At 36.0% G+C, this 23,706-nt stretch overlaps 1 protein-coding gene across 6 annotated transcripts in view; it reads right to left on the minus strand.

Moving 5' to 3' along the window:
• CEP170 (centrosomal protein 170) overlaps nucleotides 1–23,706 on the minus strand; it is an 85,664-nt gene that overhangs the window by 44,050 nt on the left and 17,908 nt on the right. For all 6 annotated transcript variants that reach the window (XM_048937580.1, XM_048937578.1, XM_048937577.1 and 3 more), the window contains exons 2-8: nucleotides 19,968–20,113; nucleotides 15,091–15,180; nucleotides 9,889–9,970; nucleotides 9,254–9,309; nucleotides 8,988–9,150; nucleotides 6,619–6,753; nucleotides 468–944 (exon numbers count right to left, since the gene is read on the minus strand). In XM_048937580.1, coding sequence (XP_048793537.1) covers nucleotides 468–944; nucleotides 6,619–6,753; nucleotides 8,988–9,150; nucleotides 9,254–9,309; nucleotides 9,889–9,970; nucleotides 15,091–15,180; nucleotides 19,968–20,072 — 1,108 coding nt within the window. In that variant the 5' untranslated portion in view covers nucleotides 20,073–20,113. The remainder of the gene's footprint in view (nucleotides 1–467; nucleotides 945–6,618; nucleotides 6,754–8,987; nucleotides 9,151–9,253; nucleotides 9,310–9,888; nucleotides 9,971–15,090; nucleotides 15,181–19,967; nucleotides 20,114–23,706) is intronic.

Below are 23,706 nucleotides of genomic sequence, written 5' to 3' on the forward strand. Positions count from 1 at the left end.
AATATTCTGATGATATTAATCAATCACAAGTGTATGATATATTTTTTGTCACCAAGTGATTTTCTCAGAGTACTTGAATAATTTGTACTTCTATCAAGCAATCCAGCTTTTTAATGCAATTCACAGGAAAAAGTGAGATGCATGAACTTTAACTAAAGGCTTGGGTTTTTTCTTGTTCTCTTCAAAATCATGATTTAAATATCTGATGATTGCTTTTGTACCATACTTAGCTGTATGAGAATATCCCCAACCAGTATACTTACTATAAGACGATTTATGATTTGGTTTACTATCAGCTTTTTAATACTCAGTGGTGCAGTAAGATTCCCCAAGCACAAATTCTTGTGTTCCTTCAGAGTATCTGTAATTTCCATTGAACTCTGCAAGGGCTCAGGGATCCACTGACTGGATGCTTGTGAAGAATTGCTATCCTCAGAAATAAGCAAAGCTGGAATTATTCACGTTACCTTTCAGTCTCTTCAAGTAGACTGGAACGTCACTCTTAATACTTTTGGAATCCTCCTCTGTTGGATCCCAGATCATTCTAGGAGGATTGTTCTGTGCTAGCCAATCTGCTACCTTGCTCTCTGCGGCCATCATCACAGTCTGAAGCCCAGGCAGGTCCTGACCACTGGAGGAAGAAGGCTTCTTTGATTTGTGGCGCTGCTCAGACGTGAATTTTGTCACGTGATCTTTGATTGTTACTTTCCCTGGTGTGTTGTCATCAAACTCAATGGTAAAGGAAGCATGTCCTGCGCTTGCTGCATGGGAACTTTGGGTGTCTTTTGTTGGAATTTCATGAATAGCGCTCTCTGCTACCTGTGAAGTTTGCTGGAATTCTTTTGTAGGAATTTCAAAATAACTTGGCTCCCTACAGAAAGGATAAAGTTCTTCACTTGCAGCTGCAGATTGCTCCTCAGCTTGCTTGGCATCTGTGCTGCATCCTATTAAGAAAAATAAAAGATAGATTTCACAATACTTGGGAACTACAGGTTCTTCAAGAATTTTCTGAATATCTGTAAAGGCCACTTGAGTAGCCTTTAGACTAAACAGTAAGATTGCGGAGAAGATTAAGCAACACAGCTCTGGAAAAATAATTCCAGAATAACATATGAAAAGCATTACTGAAAATACAGCACAAGCTTTGGCTGTAAGGAGTGTAAAGCAGTTTAAAGCAGCAGAAAGCTCACTTCGAATTTGACAAAGGAGGTCTGCATTCCAAAAATGTTTGGACGATGTAAAAGTCACACAAGTTATTACTAACAGGGGAAACAGGCAAAAAACATGATAGAAATTGTTGAGATTATAGGTACTGCAATTTCGATCTATTTAAAGAAACATCAGATCAAGGTCTCCCTAAAACAAGTGCTAGTGATCCGGCTTTATCTCATTTCGTGCAGAGCTAGTATAATTTTGATAAAAATCTTTGGAAAAACAATTCACACAATAACACAAGATCAACGTTAAGACTGACTTGAAAATTTTAACCCTAATAAGCCTTGGATAACATTTTGGAATTCAAGCACCTTTTATGTTTCTACAAAAGGTAAAATCCAAGAATCAAGCTAAACTCTATCATCATCTGCTCTTATTTTATTTGTTTCCAGTTTGTAGAACAGGAAAAGCAACAATAGCTGGAAGCATGCAGAATGTTACGAAACCATGCTCTAACGGGGACAAGAAAGCAGAATATGGAAAAAGCATGGGGAAGTTCCACTGTATAGCATGAAAGAAGGTTAAAGCTTCTTGTGGTTGCTAAAAAAATCTACAAACGTATTTTTAAGAAAATAAATCTTCTGGTTGCAGTTCATTAAGCAGTAAGCCAGCCAAAGTATCAGGTGTAAAGATGTGCAACAAGCAACAGACGCTTGAGATGTTAGCAGTAATGGCTAGTTAGATCCCAGCAAAGAACACTGAATAGCTCCTATGTGATTTATCATGAATCAAGAAGTTTAAGAAATCACTTTGGGCTGCCAAGAAGATAAATAAGAATGCAACTAATAGATTTCTGGAGGTAAAAACAGTCACAGTATATCAGCTGGCATAATAAACATTTATGTATGAAATTATTATGCAGTAAGGTAGAACTGGAAACATGCATACTACAAATGGGAGTTTAAGGAGTCAAATATGCAGGACAGCTTAATACAATACATCTGTGTTCTTCACCAACATGCTTCTCGTGAAGGTTTAGGAAAATATTAAAAACTAAGAAAAACAGGATAGTAGTTTGATAGAGAGAAATAGAATGAATAAGGAATAATATAATAGCTGGAAAAAAATAAAAACGGGGGAATGTTGTTAAGGGATAACAAATAGTAAATTCTATTCATTCTTTATACATTGCCATGCTTGGATACCAACAGGAAAAAGTAACTCTGGTGAAGGTACACAATTAATTCATTTTGTCTAAAAGTAGCCACTGCAAACACAAAAGATATTTTTTACATCATGCTGTTGCAAGCCGAGAACACCCTTTGCTATCTCATTTTAGTGATGCATGTTATTTCCAAACAGGTCCCTGCACTGCCAGTTCTTAATCCACCCTGGGTTACCTCATCTCTGGAGGGTAGTTTTTAGGCCCTACAACAGCACCTCACTACTCCACATCCCGGGAAATGGCAGCCCTTCCCCTTCTCCCCCCACACGGAAGCATGAAGCAGATAAAGCAATATAAAGTCTACAGGGAGGCAGACTCTAAAAACTGTCGAGTTAGCCAATAGTAGTGCTCAGTCACCTGCACAGCAAAGAAGTGCTTCCTGATGTTTAGAGGAAACTTCTTGTGTTTCAGCTTACCCCCCCTCTTTCTTGCCCAGGGTACTGAGCAATACTGAAAAGAGCCTAGCTCTGTGCTCACTGCACCTTCACATTAGATATTTCTATATATTGATAACATCTCCCTAAGTCTTCTCTTCTCCAGGCTGAACAGTCTCAGCTCTCAGCCTCTCCACACAGGAGAGGTGCTCCAATCTCTTGATCATCTCATTTGATTAGCCCTTCATTGGACCTGCTCCAGGAGCTCCACATCTCTCTTGTACTGGGGGACCCCAGAAGTGGACACAGTACTGCAGGTGTGGGCTCATCTGTGCTGAGAAGAGGGGAAGAATCATCTCTCTTTACTTGCTGCTGCTATGTTTTTTATTGTAGCAAAGAACACTATCAATCTTTTTTTTACCAGCAAAGGCATGTTACTAACTCACGTTCAACTTACTGTCTACCAGGATCCCCAGGTCCTTTTCTACCAAGCTGCCATCCAGCTGGGTGGTTCGCAGCATGTACCGGTGCCTGGCTCTGTTCCTCCCCAGGTGTGGGATTTTGCACTTCTCACTGAACTTCATGAGATTCTTGTTTACAAAGATACTACACTAGACAACATATTTCTCTCTAACCAAAGAATTAAGAAACTGGATTACAAATGTCAAGCAAATTCCAAATAAGAAAAAGATCTTAGAATTTATCTTATGAAAAACATTCCAAGTACAAGCTAATATTCATCATTTAAAAGCACTGTTTTCTGACCAAAGTACTTACATTTTATAGAGTTAAGTATTGTTTAATCTAATCAATAATACTATTGGAAGCAAGGATGAAACAAAAAAATAACAGAAATCCTGAGCTAAATCACCCTTCAGAATTTTTCACTGAAAATATGATTGCAAGTACCTACAGATTTATATTACAAAAGTGAAGCCATTTTATAGTGAACTCATAAGTCATCAGCCAAGCTGAAAGAAATTACATATAAAACCAAATATAGATACAGAAGATAGTCTCAACTATATAATTAAGATAGCAAATAATTAAGATAGCAATCTTCACAGCTCTATAACCGTAATTGACTTCTGTTTCCTAAAGCCCATTTAAAATTCATGACTTCTATCATTTCTTATGTTTCTAGTAAAGGCATTATTGTTGTAAATTCTACAACTACTACTGAGATCAGCAGAAGTGTATTTTTCACTTTTCCAAGAAATAAGAATACAACAAATGGACAGATTAATAATTACCTACCCAGGAACTTGGCGCTAGCATGTAACCTTAACAGATGCAGCATAAATAAAATAGTCGTACTGTAGGTAACTTTGCAGCAATTGATTGTAAGTGGGGCTAGCAGGGTCATAGATAATTAAATAAGATTAACAAGTGTGTGAGGAAAAAAAAAAAAAAAAGGCTTTAACTTCTTGAGATTTTCCAGGCTTTCCTGATGTTTGCAAATAACTTCCATTAGTGAGCTTCCGTTGAGGTAGGAAGACAGTAACGGCGACATAAGCCTATTAACTTGAGACTGTAGAGACTAATTGTCTGTAGTTGGCTTGGCAGAAACAAATCTCCCATTTGAATCTCCTCATTAAACCTTGCCCCATCTGTTATAATTCATGCCTTCTTTTCTATTCAAGAAATAATCATGTAAAAAACCATTAAAGCATGAAGCAGATTATTCATAGGATTAATTTGTTAAAATGGTATCAGGCTTCACAGATTTGAGATACTGAAAAAAGTTTCAAAATTCACATAAGTTAATTCACCTTCAGTGAATTCTTGTAGGCAGTTTATAATATGAAGTGTGAACCAAACTTGTGCTTTAAGCCCATAAAGAAAATGAATAAACATATCCATTTTGAAAAGTTTCCAGTAAAATAAAATTTGATGTTTAGTTAAAAAAAAAAAAAATCTAAACATGAAGGTCTTTGAAGTTTCTTACTTTCCTTCATTACAGTGTTTCTTTACATCAATTTCTAATGATTATGTTCACCTATGTTGTAAGACTTCCGTGCATGAAGAAAATACAAACTAGCTTGCTGGAAATTAACTTGATGGAAGTTGCATGGAATTTATGTGGAATGTAAGTAGATCAAAGAGGCCTGAAAAGCTTAACTCTACAATTGTATCAAAATGTTCAGAGTACTTTTTATACACTCCTGTAGTGATCCAACCATTAGCTGGGGACTGAGAAGGTAAACACCAGCAATTCCCTTGCAAAATCTCTTGATAAATATATTAAAAATGTGAAACAGTTAATGCTATAATGTCTATGAAAAAATAACTTTAAAAAAGGAAAAAACTAAAAATAGCTACTAAATAGAACCTGGAGTCTTGTGTCACAGCTTGTTAAAGGTACTGCACCGAAACCACGGACTTCAGGATGCTATTTTTTTAATAAGCCCATATTTAAGAGGGGTAAATAACATGCATGATTTTGTATTAAAATGTTGGTAGATAAATGCAAGTACAAGAAGCCTCATGATTTAATCATAGTTTTTTTTTTTTTATATTAGTTTGCTAAATACATGGTCAAAGAAACAAAATCATAAATACCATAGACTTAACCACCCCCGTTTTGGTGTACAGAGAGCACAGGTTTCATAGCCAGTGTATCAATGACAAGACTGAAGGCAAGGACTTGATTCTTATTCTTAGTAACTGCTGTCAAACACGCTGCCCCCCTTTTTTTTTTCCCATCTAACAGTCTTAGTATTTCATTATTATTATTATTGCCAGTGGAAAAAGAAAAAAATTGTATTCCCTAAGAATGCTTGGGAGTGTTTGAAGAACACCTTCCTACCCAAGATTTCTACTACACCTCTCAGAGTCAGCGTACTTAAAAAGCCTCTGTCACTGGAGTACACAATAACACCTCACACCATCCATGGTAGAGAAAACCTTTTTACAAGCATGCACACAAAGTTTGCAGTACTGCATTATGATGCACGTGTTCCACATGCAACAAAGTTGTTTCAAGAAAACTATCACTACAATAAATGATTTCACCTAGTTTCTTCTCTATTAGTCCAAATCTTAAGCTTACTTACAGACAGCTTACTGTCTGCATCTTGAGAACTGTAGACTAATAAGAAACAGTTTACTAAAAGCTATGGTGAAAAAAACAATAGAGAAATTGATTTTACTAAAGTGATGTTAGTTTTGTTTGATTTCATCATGTTTAGAGTTCATTTCAATTCCTCTTTTTTAGAAAATAGTTATTCTATTTATAAGCCTGATGATAGATTTAGGGGTCTAATTATAGACATTGAGATCTGTTTTGGCAACACGTGCTGCAAGCAGACAACCAGACTATCAAATAAAAAATCGGTACTATGGGGAAATAAAACTTTATCAGCTTAACTTCAGACTATAAAAATGTTCACTGCATGAAATACAGGACGCAATCCCTGCTAATGCAGATTACTACATTACAGGACAGAAAGCACAAACCACCTTATATAGCCAAGACTCAAACACAAAAATAAAATAGCACATTTTCAGAAGCGATTTCCTTAAGACATCCCACTGCAATCTCTAATTTTCAGCATGAGAAATGACAGATTAACTAAAGTGACAAATAAAAGACAGTACTTCAGGTAATATTTTCTAAATTTACTGACAAAAATTGTACTGAATACTAGAGAACTGACACACGTCTGAAACACTTCTCTGGAAATTTCTAGGTTCTTGCAGAACAATTTTTAAGGTAAATTTTATTAAGCTTTCATCTGTGCAAACTATCTGTCAAACCTCCGAAAATAACCTTATTTAGATGTCCAGTTCACAATACATGAAACTCTACTGAACAGCAAAAGCTCCCAAAAGAATTAGAAAAGAGAGAGAAAAGAGATTTACCTGAAGCTGCCGTCTCATGCATTTTTTCTTCACCTTTGCTATCTGGTTTACAACCACCTTTTTCATCAGCTTCATCCTCACCCCACCAGGCTGGCTGTCCATATAAAGGTGTACCACGAGGCATGGTAGAAAGATCTATAAAAATAGTGCAAAACTGAGGAAATTGCTTTTGTGTTTAGTTGAGTTGCTTAGGTTCAAGCAACAAGAAAAGAGCGATTTATTGGGATCATTTCTCCTGGAAGCTGAAGTGAATTGGTTGCGCGCATTTGCCCAAATACAAAACCAATTTAGAGACTGGATAAGTGATCTGAGTTCTAAATATAAAGGCTTACTAATGACCTGATCAAAACTTTTGGCACAAACACTTCTGCAAAGGCAGCTGACACCTCTTATTGTTGCCCTGATATATCTGCAAACACTATTTTCTGCATTGAGCTTGAAGTTGTCAGTACAGCAGTACATTCCTAAAAGCTGTTCACTGCTATTCCTATGAGAAGACTGTCACTTTTATCCACATTGACCTTTTGCTGAAATCTGAACTCAGTGCATGAAAAACTGACCAAAATTTCGCAGTGTTGCCAAGGTTCCAAATTGCTGACAGACTTAAGAGTGCTGAAAGTTATCAAGCGTAAAAGACTAGTGAGCAAAATTATTTTTAAAACAAACTGTAGTTAAACTGCTGTCCAATAAAGGAAAAACATTATACAGAATGCATACACAAGATTAAACACATTTAAATCCAGAGGTCAAATTTAAAAAAAAAACTGATTTACTGATTTAATTAAAATTTCTGTCTTCACAAGAACTTATTGGACTAGTTTTGATCTGACCCTCCCTCCTGAGAGTTTATTCACCATACTGAGATTTTAGTATCATATGGATGTCCCGAGGTTACTTTAAACAGTCTTTTATATAAAAGTGTGTGACCTGCTTAAATGTAGCTTGGTAGTTACCTATTACTTTGCCTGTCATGAATGTTTTTTTGCATTTTTCTTCAGGGCTTAATTCAAAGCAATTCCTTACATTCGGTACAAATTTCACAGTCATGTTAAAATTCAGCATGATTTGAAGATATAATTTTATTCATTTGTTTCAAAACAGCCCTACACTTCTACTGAATTGTTCTCAAAAACTTGATGGGAACAGCTTTGCAAACATACAACAACAGTGAGAGAATAAATACCCTAAAAGCTTATCAGTTGTAGTCAAATATAATCATTAACTTTTACTGTTATTTTTGAAAAAGTCAAGAGAAAAGGGATGTTGAGGAGGAAAAAAAAAAATCCACTGCGCTACATAATGAAAATGTAAGAGGCTGAAAAACAATATTAAATCAGAATACTGAAGTATTGGTTAGGCTTTATGTACCCATAATAGGTTGCTAGATGAGATAAAATTACTTATACCACTGAGTCCTACAGGTTGTGCAGACAATTATATAAAGCAAGCTTTCCAGAATGGATTACACAGTAACAGCCATGAACTAAGGAATTGGACCCAATCAGATTCAGATGTAATGCACAGTACCCTCCAACACCTTTCTCATTCGTATGGTTATTACCTGTGATAACAGGTAACACAGCAAGGAATTATAATGAGAAAATTACTAAATGAACACAAGCACACAATGAATTTAAGACAGCCTGGGCAAAGCCACCATGACACAATATATAAATACAAAAGATGATGTAAAAACAAGATCTGATACTACATCCTCTACCATTTTTATACCACAATAGAGCAGTTAGGTTCTACCCTGACACATCTAATAATGAATGCTACGATCTATAAAACAAAGAAATAAAAAATAGAAAAAAAAAAAAACCAAAAGGAGAACTATTCAGAATGGTGGTGGAAAAATAATACAAACTGCTTCAGCTCCACTGCAAAAAAAACCCTTCACTTTATTGCCAAAAATGCTTCCTAATTGTCAGGAAGAGAAATATAAAAAACAAGGAATGCTACTTAAAAAATTGTTGTAGGTGTTTTCTTAACATGTAGATCTATGATAAAGGTAGAAATTCTATTTTGAAAGTTATTAAATACTCTCATTCACTCTAACTTCTTCTCCAAAAGGGTGAAAATGCATTGGAACAGGTTGCCCAGGGAAGTATTCAAGACATGAAGATGTGGCAGTGAGGAACATGATTAGTGGGCATAGTGGGGATGTGTTGGCAGTTGGACTAGGTGATCTTAGAGGTCTTTTCCAACCTTAAAGACTCTAAAATTCTATGCTTATAATATATCTAAAATTTAACACGACTTAAAAACAAAACAAAACATCCGTGTGTGTAATTTCACAGACCCTGGTGAAGCAAACAAATGTCTCTTTCAAGCTCGCATGCTTCTGCAGCAAAAATGCACCTTACCTATGGATTTCTCTTCAGATTTCAGTGCTTCAGTAGTCTTGTGGTGCACTTCAGCTGTGGACTCTGTTTCTTTGGACTCTGAGCTTTTGGAGATGGTTTGCTTTGACCCTTCTGCCTCTGAAGATTTCTGGGATAACTGGAGCTGGCTTGTAAATTTTTCATGCTATATGACATTAAGTAAATTAATAAATTTCAAAGAATGAAAAAAAATCTTTTACCAATAACCCGTAATGACAGAGCACCACTGAGGCACGGGCCATTGTTACCTTAAGAGCTTCTTCAGGGACTCTCATCTCTCCTCTGACAACAGTAAAAAGATTAGTATGTGGGAAATGCTAAGGAAAACTCACTGCTCACAAGAGGATTTTCTACAAAGGCAACAGTTCTGCAGCATGTTCTGCCATTCCAACAATAAGAACTGTTCTACACATTTATCACTGTTAGGACTACAATGTTCAGTAGTGCTTGTAAAAGAAAATGCACAACACAATTACTTATTACTTACAAATAGATCATTGAATAGATAAATTTCATGTTGTAACACTACACTTTTTTCTTCTTCCCTCATACAGTACAATACTTTGAGTATTTTCCTCAAAGTATTGTTTTTCTGCAACACAAAAGTGACACACAAAAGTGGTATAACAAGAGGGTTTGAAATAAAGGTTTGAAACAGTAATTGGAAATCAAGGTCTCTTTTAGTGAGAAACAATGAGATGTACTTGATCAATATTTCTGATCACGGTACAGTATTCAGCAATTTTCTCTGATATGGGCATTTTTGTTGTAAAGAGAGATGCTTAAAGCTCTCAAATACAATGAGTACCCTTAATTTAATGCAATTACATTTTCCTCATGAGAAGTGTGCATCAGGACACCATGCATTCTCTTATGACAAGGATATCATATCCAAATCTCAGTTTATCTTCTAATTTCAGAGTGATGTATGTCTGTTCTGGAATCCTCACATCGTTTACAAATGTCTGCAGAAATAAATGAAGACAGAAAGAGATACTCTTAAACTGAAAAAAAGCCAACAACCTAACAAAACAAAACAAGCTACCCAACAATCAATCATTAAACTAACTTTATAAGAAAGAAGTTTTCAGTACTGCAAGTTTTCCACTGTTGATTCACTGGGGAACATTCCCTCAAATTAGCACTAATCATCATTATTTTTCTTGTAGCTTGCTTTTTCAATCTCAATTAGACAACAGAATTGATTTATCATCATCTTTGTGAAACACTTTTCTTTCAGTATTTCATGTCGGATATGCATGTTCTGAGGTAGTTTGGAAGTTACCCACGTTGTAAAAAGACTTTAAGGAAAACAAATATGGACCAAGTTACTGCATCCAAATTATCTCCAAAAAGCAGTGGTAGAGAACTCATGTACTGTGACACCTGAACAACAGCAGGCGTAACAATATTTGTAAGCAAAAATAACATCATTACACCAGCAAGCAGCAAAGTAGGGTGAAGTCCATAGTCTTGACAACACCTTTTGAAAGTTCACTTGTTGTACCATAACTAATCCTCCCTCCTTCAAATCACTGTTGGAAACAATTGGAAAAATCAGAGAAGCTTTCATCAATTTGAAGAAGGATTGATGTACCTGAAAGACTGCCCAGTTTCACCAGCCATAGCAGCTGGCTGTTAGAGGCAGTACAGATTAATTCCGACCTGAAATCCTAGTGGCTGAAAACAAGAAACTCACAAAAATATCCTGGTATAACTTCAAGAGAACACCTGAGATACAACAAGGAGGAGTAAGAAGCAGCAAGGAGGAGGAATAACACACGTTCAAGTCAAAACGAATCTCAGAAAGGGAAACTGGAAGATTAGGCAAACAATTTCATCTCTGTGGGGGAAGAAAAAAAGGGAATATAAACACAGCTTGAAATTACATTGCTCAAGCTCTACAGAAAATTCCAGAAAGTTACTAGTCAAAGTTATATTATCCCTGGAGGCATTCAAGGCCAGGCTGGATGTTTGGTCTAGTGGTTGGTGACCCTGCCCATGGCAGGGGGATTGAAAGTAGATGATCACTGTGGTCCTTTTAACCCAGGCCATCCTATGATTCTGAGTTATCTCCACAACATTCTGAAATTGGCAATGGCTCTTGTAACAACAGGGGAAAAAAGAAAAAAAAGAAAAGAAAAGAAAAAAAGAAACAGAAAAAGACACAAAAATCTTTCCACCAGGGGAAAAAAAAATAATAAAAAAAAAATCAACCGACCAACCAAACTAGCAATTGGGCTACAATTAAAAAAGAAGACACTAACTCTGCACTCAGACCCTTGAAGAATCTGTCCAACATATGAGCTGACAAAAACCTTCTGCACAGCATCTTCCCTTAAACTGTTTCTCAACACTGAATTCAAATCAGCACTGAGGAACCAGAATTTACAGTCAGTTATTCTTCTTTTGTTCCCTCCTGGCCTTCTTGAAATCATCCTTCTCCTTTTACCCAAAAAGGATGTAACATCTGGCCTTATAGCAGCGTAGCACCTTCCTTGTAAGAAATATGACTGATCACTTACTCATGACCAGTCTCTCATTCCTTAGATTTACTTCCCTCATCCTCTTTCCAAATCCTTAAAAAGTCTTAATTTGGGGCAAATTCAAGGCAAATAAAATATTTATGGCTTAGCTCATATGAGTCTGTTGCAATATTTTATGAATTATTTAGCAGTTGTATTATTTTCTGTACCTCACACAAAAATCAATTTTACAGCTTCCTGCTCATTTTTATTTTTTAGAATGACTAAGCATAAATTCTGAAGATGGGAGATGGAACACGGAGCACCCACATTAAAGGTATTTACTTTGTTTTGTGCCATTTTCAGGTGTTCAAAATACCAGCACCCTGCAGAAGGCTGCAGGTACTGCAAATTCAAACTTGAAAAAATTTAAACAATATCCACGTATTTTTAAGAACTGGAGCAGCTGAAGTCTGCCACTTCTAAAGCAAAACTTTGAAGTTAGGAGTGCACACAACAAATAAATATTTAATAAGTATCCGAATCTTTAAACACTTGTTTTGTTCATTTAAATAAATCCAGTATGAGATATCCAGCATGAGATCAAGTCTCTAAATACAGAGAGGATTACTTCCTCCAAATAATACAGGGCTCTTCTGTTTTATTTTAATTTTCTAAATAAATAGCAATTTTTCTTTTCTTTTCTTTTCTTTTCTTTTCTTTTCTTTTCTTTTCTTTTCTTTTCTTTTCTTTTCTTTTCTTTTCTTTTCTTTTCTTTTCTTTCCCTTCCTTTCCTTTCTTTTCTTTTCTTCTAATGCTCACCTTGGTCATAAAACTGACCATATTCTACAATGTAGGTAACTTCTCTAAGAAATAAGAATTAATTAAGAATTACTGTTTAGCAAGCCTAAAACTTAAAAGCGGTATTTAATGCATATTTCTTCTAATTAAACATTATGAGAGCCCAGACATGCAAAGAATATCCTCAACACACCCTGAATTTCAGTACTGGTCTGGAAACAGAAAACCAGAACTTCCACAAGGATGCTGAAGAGTAAGACAGAGGTTCAAGGCTGGCACATTTGACCACAGAATAGGCTCTCAATCTGTTATGATCTTCACTAGAAGCACAAAAATAAGCTGCCACTCCTGAACAATGACTGGGTAAAATAAAGAGTGTCTGAAGAACCTGGATCCTCAAATGCCAGAGAGAACTTCAGCTATTTCACTCAGCGTAGTGAGGAAATGAGCACTCTTAAGTAAGCAAAGGTGGCAGCTGAAAGCATTAGCTACAATGCTAAAAAAAGTTATCTGTCAAACTTAGGAACAACACAATGGTGCAGATTCAGTGACAATGGAGAAAAACAGATACTCATAAAGTTGATTTTAAATTTCTTCAAAGATTAAAGAACATATATCCCTTACGATCCCTTAAGATGGGGAGATGAAGCAAGGGAGCAGAGTAATGGATGTATATACCCTGGAATGATTAAAAAGGAGGAGAAAAAAAATAAAAATAGAACATCCTTTCAGGATCCTTTCAGCATCCTTTCAGCAGAATGTCACTCTACTAAGGATTTCTCAGAAAAAAAAAAAGACAATAATATTAAAGTTAGCAAAAGAAAAAAAGTCAGATTTTGGAATGTCTTATTTGTGTTACAGTAACAAGAAGGCTTATATATAGATGAAGAACTCTTCATAGAATTCAGCTCTCATTTTCCATAAACTGTCATCACTTAAATCTGACAAAACAAGTCAAACTTCAATGCAACAGCAAAAGGAAGCTTTCTCAGTAATTTATCACAGATACCACTGGATTTAGTAGCTCTCTCCCTGATCCAAACAACAGATACTATTTTCCAAAGGTGGCTTCAAAACAGCCTTTGCACACACAAGTTGGCTGAATTATGCAATGAGGTACAGTTACAGAAAGCTAACCACCTAAAATGTTAAGTTAAAATCAAAAACAAAAGATCAGTGGTCTGAAAGTATCAGCCAGAAATTTGGAATCTTGTTTTAAACTTCCATCTCTACACATTCTCCTCCCCAGTTTATGCTTTGTCATTTTGAACATCATTCAAAGCCATATAACGCTATCTAATATTCAGAGTAAATAGCTATACAGGTATAGCAGGATGAAAAGACCTATTGCCTAGTTATTAGTTCATTGTAGCATACAGAGGCATTGTCTATATTGTTCTGCCACACCACTTTGCTGAAGTATTCTGCTGTATAGAAGAAATACACCATTTTGTATCTGAAACCAAACAAGCAGAGGTATGTAAGAAAAAGCACAACTAGAAACAGATAGTAAGGGAAGCACTGTGAAGACAATGAGCAAGGACTATATTTTTAGGATTTAATATTCCCAGAACTATGGGAAGAAGGAGTCTCTGATGAGTCTGTGATGTCTCTGGATAAACAGCCACATAGGAACAGGCAGCTCCAACATGAGAATGAATCAGATCAAGTGAATCAAATAACTGAAAGTTCTTTATCAGAAGTGAAGAGAGGTTGAAAACACTTTTTTTCTTTAATTAAACTCAAATTTTGTGAGAAGATGATGAAAATGAAGTATACCTATTGATTACAAGAGTAACAAAGTTAGGGAACAAAATCAAGTGACGACAAGAAATTACTATGAGCTGAATTCATTTTGATCACTTCCCTGAAACAGTGCACTGACTTTCAAAATACAGAAGTATATTAAATACTTAAGGAGCAAAGTTCTCATCTGCATGTAACTATTCAAAGGAAATCCAAACACTTCAGAAGTTACACTGCTTTCAGATGGAGTTCAGGCTCTGACTCTTTGGAAGGCTGAGGCACCTGAAGACATCTAAAAGTCTATACCTTAAAATACAAAAAACTAATAAAGGCAGTCTGAGAATTTATTTTGAAAAGCACTTCAAGACCAAATGCCAAGTTGGAAATCAGTATTAGGAGACATTTCTTCCTCATATCTTTTTAAACATTTGGTAATATTTACTGATATCAATATTTAGTAAGCTCCTGATAAAGAGATGAACTCACAATACCGTGTACTCAACACATATTCATGATGTAGACAAAGAAAATACCAACCATAACCACCATCTCTAAACAGCTCCAAGAAATACTGAAAGAGCTTCAAAAAGTGACACAAGGATATTGAGAAAGAATATGCCAATATAAAATACAAGTAAGCTTACATGCAACACAGCTATTGTATACTTAAAATCTGTTTTCACATACAGAGTACAGTAACATTCTTACCTGTATGATAAAAGGATAGAAAGGAATACTGTGAAATAGAAATCCATTTCTTACAGAAAAATTCTAGAGAATAAAATGCCTTTAAAAAAATAAGTATATAATCAATTTAAGAGTGTTTGTTTCTACGTTTCTGAAATACAGAAGAGTTTAATATATCTTTGTATTCTTCTGAGATTTTTTTTTCTATTGCCGAGCCTTCTTCACTAAAGGACTTTATTTCAGTCCTGTAATTGATGCTCCACAAAACAACTTTTTTTTTTTCAGACGTTTCCCTCTTTTTAAAACTTGCATGAAGAAAATATTAATTAATGCTTGTTCATTCACAGTCTATTTGTTCAAAAGAAAAGTTTCCAATGTTAACTTACCCCATTCAAGCTACCTAAATCCTTCACTAAGTGTTCATCTGTAGAAGGTTCATAGTTAAGTACAGCATGTTGCTTGTCCACACTTCGTGACTAAAATAACAAGAATAAAAAAGTATTTCAAAAACAGATCAAAAGAGAATAAAATTGGATTACTCTACGAAATAACTATGTCATTTTCATGCATTCTTTCTAATTATACATAAGATAATTAATCCCCCACTAACTTGATCTCTAACCACATCGAAATCTGAGTACTCATAGCAGAATCATAAAATTCATAATAAGTTTTTTAATGTTTCCTCAAATGTGACTCTAAGTTACATCCAGCCATATCTTATCAAAAAAAATCTCTTTTTCTTTTCCCCATGCTATTACTGATGTTTAATCTTGCATCATCAATTTCACCTTTATTTCTCTCTTGCTCTTTCTCTCTTTAACTGCATGCTTATATCAAAACATGATTATAGTTCTCCGGTATAGCTGTTCTCTCTAAAATGTACAGTTTCCTGTCATGCATTTCTAAACCCTTCATTATGTTGTCTGGGATTCTTACTGCAGTATACAAACGTTCATTTTTTTCCTACTTGATCTTAACTTTATGAAGAAATTATCTATAACCTCTTCGCTAAATGTCTAAGTGGTTCCTGAGTTCCTATTCCCAGTCTCTGATTTGTTTCTTTAATTTTTCATTTCCTTCTATAAGTATTTCAGCAATTCTTTCTTTCTTTTTTTTTTTTTAAATAAAACTTGCTTCCAAATGTGAACAATAAGTTAGGAACAAACCTTGTTGCTATTTTCTCTGAGAAAACCATCTCCCTAAGATCCAAATTCCCAGACCTATATCGCACTGAGAATGACTTCTAGGCTCATTCCTGTACTAGCACCTGCAGTCTGCCAGTTTTAAGGATCCCAGGTCATAGAAGCATTAGCAAGATCAAGGCATCAGGCCATGCAATCATAGCTTCTGAGGAAATGCTTTCACTGAACTTTTAATAATTATTTTATTCAACTATATATTACTTTATTAAACAATTATTATATTACCTTTACGTGTCACTGCATACCACAGAATCACAGAATGGCTTGGGTTAGAAGGGGCCGCAAGGATCATCAAATTTCAATCCCAGTGCTACAGACAGGGCCATCCACCTCCAGATCTAATATGAGACCAAGCTGCTCAGGGCCCCATCCAACCTTGAACACCTCCAGGGATGGGGCATCCACGGCCTCTCTGGGCAGCCTGTTCCAGCACCTCACCACTCTCTCTGTAAAGAACTTCCCTGATTCCAATCTAAACCTTCCCTCCTTGAGCTTTTAACCTTTCCCCCTTATCCTATCACTGCCTATCCTTGTAAAGAGTTGATTCCCCTCCTTTACATAAACCCCTTTTAAATACTCAAAGGCTTCAGTGAAGTCTCCTCGCAGCCCTCTCTCTTCCAGGATGAACAAGCCCAGCTCCCTCAGTCTTAGTAGGGGAGGTGCTCCAGCCCTCTGATCATCTTCATGGCTTCCCACTGGACCCCCTCCAACAGCTCCACATCTTTCCTGGATGCAGTACTCACAATGGCAGAGTAGAGAGGGACAATCACCTCCCTTTCCCTGCTGGCCACACCTCTCCTATTCTGATAGAGCCCAGGATCCATTCGCCTTCTGAGCTGCAAGAGCACACTGTTGGCTCATGTTCAGATTTTCATCTACCAGGATGCCCAGGTCCTTCTCCACAGGACTACTCTCAAGGAGTTCTTCTCCCAGTCTGTACACCTATCTGGGATTAGCCTGACCCAAGTGCAAAACCTTGTACTTTGTTATGTTGAACCTCATGAGGCTCACACAGGGCCACCTTTCAAGTTTGTTTTAGAATATTTACAAAATATATTACGAAGATAGGAGTTTACTGTGGGAAGTAAATCTATATTCCCAGACATGAATAAAACCCCCACTACACGAATAGTGGGTAGGCATGACCTGAGGTCTAATTCTATAAAACACAAGACAGAGTGAAAATGCTCTCTAATAAGGCTACTGTAACACGCTTTCTGACAAGAGTATGAATAAAAGCATTAAAAGCCACTTTCTTTATCATGCATTGTCCACATGCTTTGCAGTAAGAGAACAACCAAGCTGTCAGAAGTGGAATGGAAGGTCCTGCACAAAGAGCTATACATACAGAACAAGAACACATTATGAGCTTCTCCTTTGGTGGGTTCCTCCCCCTTCAGCAATGTGGTATCACATTCATGCTGGCATGTAGACATAACAGCAGGCTACACAGAATATTCTTGAAATCACAAGGCCTCTTGATTCTGTTTAACTACCTCTAAAGTCAACAGACAATAACATCCATGAATGACTGTTCATAATATCCACCCAGCAGGCAGCTGCTTTTGGAAGTGTTGATGACTGAAGTTTTGTAACAAAATAATAAATGCTCAGGCAATAAGCTTCACTCTAAAGACTGCTCAGTTACAGATAGGGACAATTAAAGTACATTATTTACTAATGAGAAAACTGCAAAACCACAATACACCACTTATATATATGTGTGTGTCTGTGTATACATATATATATATATATATATATATATATGTATATATATGATATTTATATTATTATATATTTTCCTCATGCCACGTATGTATATATATATATATATATATGGCATGAGGAAAATATATTACACAATCTCCAGTTATGGAGAGATTTAAGGAAAATGATGGATAGCAAGGAACTCAAGCTTACTTAACTGAGGGTTAAGTAAGGTTTGTTTAAATGAGGGACACTGGACCAGGTTGCCCAGAGAGACTGTGAATGCCCCCTCCATGGAAGCAACCAAGGCCAGACAGGATGGGGCTTTGAGCAACCTGGTCTAAGGGGAGGTGTCCCTGCCTTTTAGCAGGGGGACTAGAACTAGATGATCTGCATGGTTCCTTCCAACCCAAACCATTCCATCATTCTACCAACAGAGAATTTTTAGTCTTTTGAACTCGGATAAAATGATTTGCTGCAGTATATATTATATAAAGCATATCTCCAAATAACTTTTTTGAGTGAGAGATTGAGCTGCCCTACTACTGCTGAGACTTGCAGTCAGCCAATCCAAGTGAATATTAAAAGGCTAAAAGGTATGATAAAAGAGGGCACAGAAGTAGAGATGGTAGTATTAGGAATGATAATTAAAGAAAAAGCACTTAATAAAGAGACAAAGTGCTGAGAAATCTCTGTCTTTAAGAAATTCATTCCACTTCATCTAGCACCTAGGAATGAAATCTGCATCTCTAACATCAGACTGATCAAAAATTTTACATTCAAAATAATAAAACTAACACTACCAGTTGCAATCAACATAAAATTATTGTAATAATTATGATTTTACTTAAGTAGCCCTAACTGAAAACACACACGTGTATTTTAATACAAAGTTTGTAGCTAATCAGTCACATTCTTTTCTCATTGCAACTCTGTTATTTTACCTGGCAAGAAAAACTGTATAGATTAAACAGGAAATAACATTTACTGTTGGGAAGGGGAGGTGAGAATCAGTTTCCGTAATTGCCTTACTAACATAAATTATTTGAAGCATATTACTACCTTTAAACTGTTAAAACTTTTACATTTTTCCAACTTGTGAGCAACAAAAAAAAAGCTTATATAACGTGTAAAAATACCATCTCATTCCCCATCTCAAAAAAAGCCAACTTTGCTCTCAGTTTCATGACCTAAACCAGAATATTTTTTTAATTATAACATCCTGTGTAGGAATCAATTGCAATTTTTATTTTTATTTCTTTTTGCCACCTTATTTTTGCTTTTTTTCCTTTATTTTTTTCCTACTGAAAACAAATACTTCATGCACAAATCCCCAAGACCTCATACTGCCTGTTCTTATTTTGTTTGTAAGAGAAATTGAGAGTATTTTCAACTTTATAAGAGACAAAGCATTTCTACCACCAACAAACCCTTTGGATATCTTTTGAGGTTGACATGACTTTGGACTGAAATTACACTCTCAGTAATACAAATAAAAAATAGGTTTCTAGGCACTTCACTTGCAAACAGGATTCCAACTTGGCTATTAATGGCTACATATACAATTCCTGACAACTAAGAATTCAAAAGTAAATATGTTACTGAATGGTAGAAATCACTGAGAATATGAAAGTTTAATCATCATAAGAGTTCTACATTAATCAAAGACAAGGATTCCCCAAAATAACAGCATTCACCATTAAAAACTACATACACTGGAAAGCAGCTCAGAGGACTACAGCTCTGATAAAGAAGAGTACCTGCCGTATGGCTGCCCAGCAATAAAGTTACACATCTCTAAGAGTTCCCCACAGTGACTCACAAGTTGAGGAAGCTACTGAAGTATTCAACTGACAGACTCGTATTTTTACAGTTGAACCGGAATCATTACTGAGATTGAGTCATTCAAATTCCTTAGAGATACAGGAAATAGCTTTTCTACTGATTTCATTGCCTTTGTACAAGGAGATCAGGACACAGGGACAGAGTTACATCAAATCATGTGACTAAATTAGATTACAAGAAAAAAGAAAGCTCTTTTCAAAAGCATCCGGTGCACGTAGTGTTATCACATATTAAGGGTGCAGCTGATTTTTTACTCATCATATTGCAAAATTTCTCCAGCCTTCTATTCTTGCATTCAGTATGAAATTTCTATAAAGAAAATGTGATCCTCTACACTTCGACAGTAAGTGTATGATTGATGGCAATATACTCTAACTTTCTGTATGAACACAACAGATAAATCAAAACTATCACCCCACCCAACATCTGGCAAATCTCATTTTCATGCACAGCATTAAACTCATTCAAGATTTGAGCAGCTGCACATGGAAGGCTGATGCAATTACCTGTAACATCAGCTCACAGTCATCTCTTCCAACAAAAATCATTTCCCGTGGCAGCCGATGGCGGGTGCCTCCACTGCTCACCAAAAACCAGGATGTTAAGCTCATTTTCTGCTTAGCTGATAAATCCTTGGCAAAGCTACGTCATCCTGCAGCAAGACAGAAAGAGGAACACAGAAAGTCATTTTGATTATTTTTAGCTACAGTTCCTACTCAGCAAACACTGAAAGCAGAATACATAAAACCTCTGAAAATACAGCATCTCTCAGTAGCAGGCACTGATGCCAGCAACTGAAGGAAGCGACAGGCTACAGACTTCCATAGTCCTGATGCTCTGCTTCATGCAATGAGGCAAACTCAATCAGAGGTAAGCTTCTTCAAAACAAATGAGCATAGGGCTAATGCCAGTCATACATCAAGCTGTCAGAAAGCTTTTAACATTTAACCACTTATTATTGAGATAATTGCTACATAAATGGTTTGCTATCACAGTCAATAAACAGCATGGCAAACACTCACAAGAGACAGCAATGCGCATGTGTGGTGTGCATATTTTCCAGTGAAAAAGAACTACTTCAAATTTATTCTATTTTAAGCTTAACTTCTCTGCACAGCACCCGATTTTTTCATCCTATTTACTGTTAGATGCTCTTGGGAAAAAATTTTATCTTGGAAATTCAGCAGAACACATTTTGAATTGTAAACAATATGGACCAAGATGAACAATTAAGAAATTAATTGTGAGCAACAAACCAGAAAGCAGCATTCCTATAATACATAGTCACTCCAAAAGTAATGCCTCCTATTTACATCCGTGGAAACTACAACCGATACAGAGAGCACAATAACACTAGTTGATAGAGCGAACTCTCAGCAACAAAACACTGTTTTTCAACAGTCACCACCACTAGCTGTGCATTTTCACCAGTGATGAACAAGAGCCTGCATGCTGTGCTTGTAACAATCTGCAGCAGCACCTCCCTGTGCTCACATCCAGTGTTTGGTCTCCAGAAATGTTTACTAAGTATTGATGAACATCAGTGGTGCAGTCTTTTCTGCATAGAGCTCTGGCTTAACTCACCAACTGACAAAATGACAGACAGTGATAGATAGAAATAAGAATACAATCATTTAAAAAGCTATAAAAAACACAAGATGAAGCAAAAGATTGAAAAGTTGATAAATATATACTAGTCTATGGAAAAGTCCTTCACATAATATGGCCAACTTGACGCTGAACAAAAGCACAATTAAAAGCGCTCTCTAGAGTAATTCAATGGTTGAAACTTGGGACAGACTTTAAGTGTTCCAAATCTCTCTTTAAGAAAAAGTAACATAAAATAATCATACCGTTCATTCATTATTGCTCCCTATTTGTTAAGAGAAGGTAAAGAATATAGAAAGCAACCAGTCTGTATTCCTTCTCAGTACCAAACACCTGGTACTTCTTTCATTTCTGTCATTTAGTGAAATTGAGTTGAGCAACAGTACTCCAAATAGATGTAAACTTATAGCAGATTTCAGCATAATCTTCACTCTAACAAGGATGCTTCGAGGTTCTCAAAACCAGGCTAATGTGTAAGCACTGAATAAGTCACCACCATTGCCCCATTAGGCAAACTATCATCAAGGAGAGACTGCAAATCATGAATGCACATAAAGAACAACAAAAGTCAAAACTGTATCTAAAAGTGACACAACAGGCCTCAGTTAAGTCTACAACTTGCAACAGAAGTGCTGAAATGAACCAGCAAAACTGTGAAACCAATTAAAAAAATGGAATTCAAATGAAAGAAATTAGAGGATTGAATGTGTTGAAGATTTATTTCATTAAAAGTATACACTGGTATTTGCAGGAGTGTGTTTTCATATAGACAGTATCAGGTGAGATTACCTTCTCACAGCTGTATTACAACAGATTCTTCAAATGAAGCCAATGCTTAATTCATGCTCTCCAGCTCAATGGAAGAAACGGTGAACCATCTACACTGTACTTTTCAATAACAAATTGCATCTACAAGAATAACATCCCCAAAGCGTATTTAAATACATCTAGATCCCTTGTAAGTATATTAATAATTACAATAGTGTATTCAATAGCCCTCAAGCAAATTAAACTTTTTATTTTTAATATAATCTAGTTTAAAATTAGAAAATAAAAAGTTTAATTAAATTATATCCTTGCATTCTTTTGTAGAAAAAAAAAAAAAAAGTACTGAAGATTGCTAGTCCAAGTTTCCACTTTTAACAAGCAAATTATATGGGTATCTGAAAGCAAGCATACTGGTCAATATAAAAGCTCTTCATTTAGTTGATATTTTACTACCCGTTAAGTCTCCCATCTGTTTATTAAAATACCATTTACACCATGAGGTCATCCAACACTAACCACAAATTCATACCAAACCTCAAATATTATGCTCTTTATGTGTATGTGTATATGTACAAACATATATGCTATTTTGAAAAGTTCATAATCACATACTATACATTTGTTTACACAGACTGTCAAGAAAAGAACTATTTTTACTTTTAAATCAGACAAGTAGGTCAACAGCTACTAAGCTACCTCAAACTTCCGAGAAATGGCAAAGCTTGACAACAAGCACATTAAACTAAGCTATCTGAAAATAAGTAAATAAAAAAGAAATTATACAGAGTAATCATTGCCACACAGCTTGGCAGCACATCCGTAGTTAAAAGTCCATCACCATTTCTATCAAAGCTAATACTGTTGTTCTTTTCCAACAGTGCTTGCTGCTACTGTGACAAATCATCAACCCAGATACATATTTAAGTTTCAAGTATTCATTAGAATAAACCAACGCCTTTGATCAAAAAAGCTTGGCTGAAATTGCACATGGCAAAAGTGACTGAAATTATAAGATACAGTAGCAACAATTATTTATTAATACCAGAGCAAAGTAAGTGCACTGAAATTTTTATATGAAACGGTGCTTCTCATTAGTTACAAGAGCTGCTCTGAAAGCAATGCCTCCTACTTTAGTATGTTGGCCTCGACAACAGGGGTGGATGCTGGTGCTACGGCAGTAGAGGTTGAAGCTCCCCGCCAACATTCCATTACACACTGTTGCCCTGTGATAGATGGCAGCATAGGGTAGTCTGGCACAATGGCATCTGAAGCAAAGGTTTGGGATTTAATTTCACCCTGCAAAGGGGAAAAATGGCACCCGCTGACATTCAATAACACTTCCTGCATGTTTCTGGAGTCCAAACAGTGAATGAGAGTACAGTGAGGCAGAGCATGATGCGTTTCAGCAGTGGAGACAGCAAACGTGGGTCACCTCCACTGACCAAAGAGCAGCATGCAGTTTCTTGTTCATTGACGGTGACTATATTGAAAAATACTTTCGTAGCTGAGAATTTGCTCTATCCAGTAGTGTTACTGAGCTCCTTGTACGTGTTGTAGGAGGCATTACTTTTGGAGCAATCAACATAGACAATATATGGACAATTACACTGAAGCCTGAAAAGTTCATGAAAGCTTAATGTTTTATATATACTGCTGTATTAAGTATTCTGACTGTAGTGGAAAGATTCTGAACAATAAGGGGATGAATGATTGCTCACTGTCTGGGAGACACCAAACTGAATTACTACAGGACAGATGCAAAATGGTTATCAGAAGTAGCTCTTTACTCAAGGCAATTTTAGGTCACGATAATTCTTGCAATGAGACATTATGGATACTAAAAGGTTATGCTGGGTCAGTATGCAATAA

This window comes from Lagopus muta, chromosome 2 (assembly GCF_023343835.1).
Source record: "Lagopus muta isolate bLagMut1 chromosome 2, bLagMut1 primary, whole genome shotgun sequence".
Lineage (NCBI taxonomy): Eukaryota > Metazoa > Chordata > Aves > Galliformes > Phasianidae > Lagopus > Lagopus muta.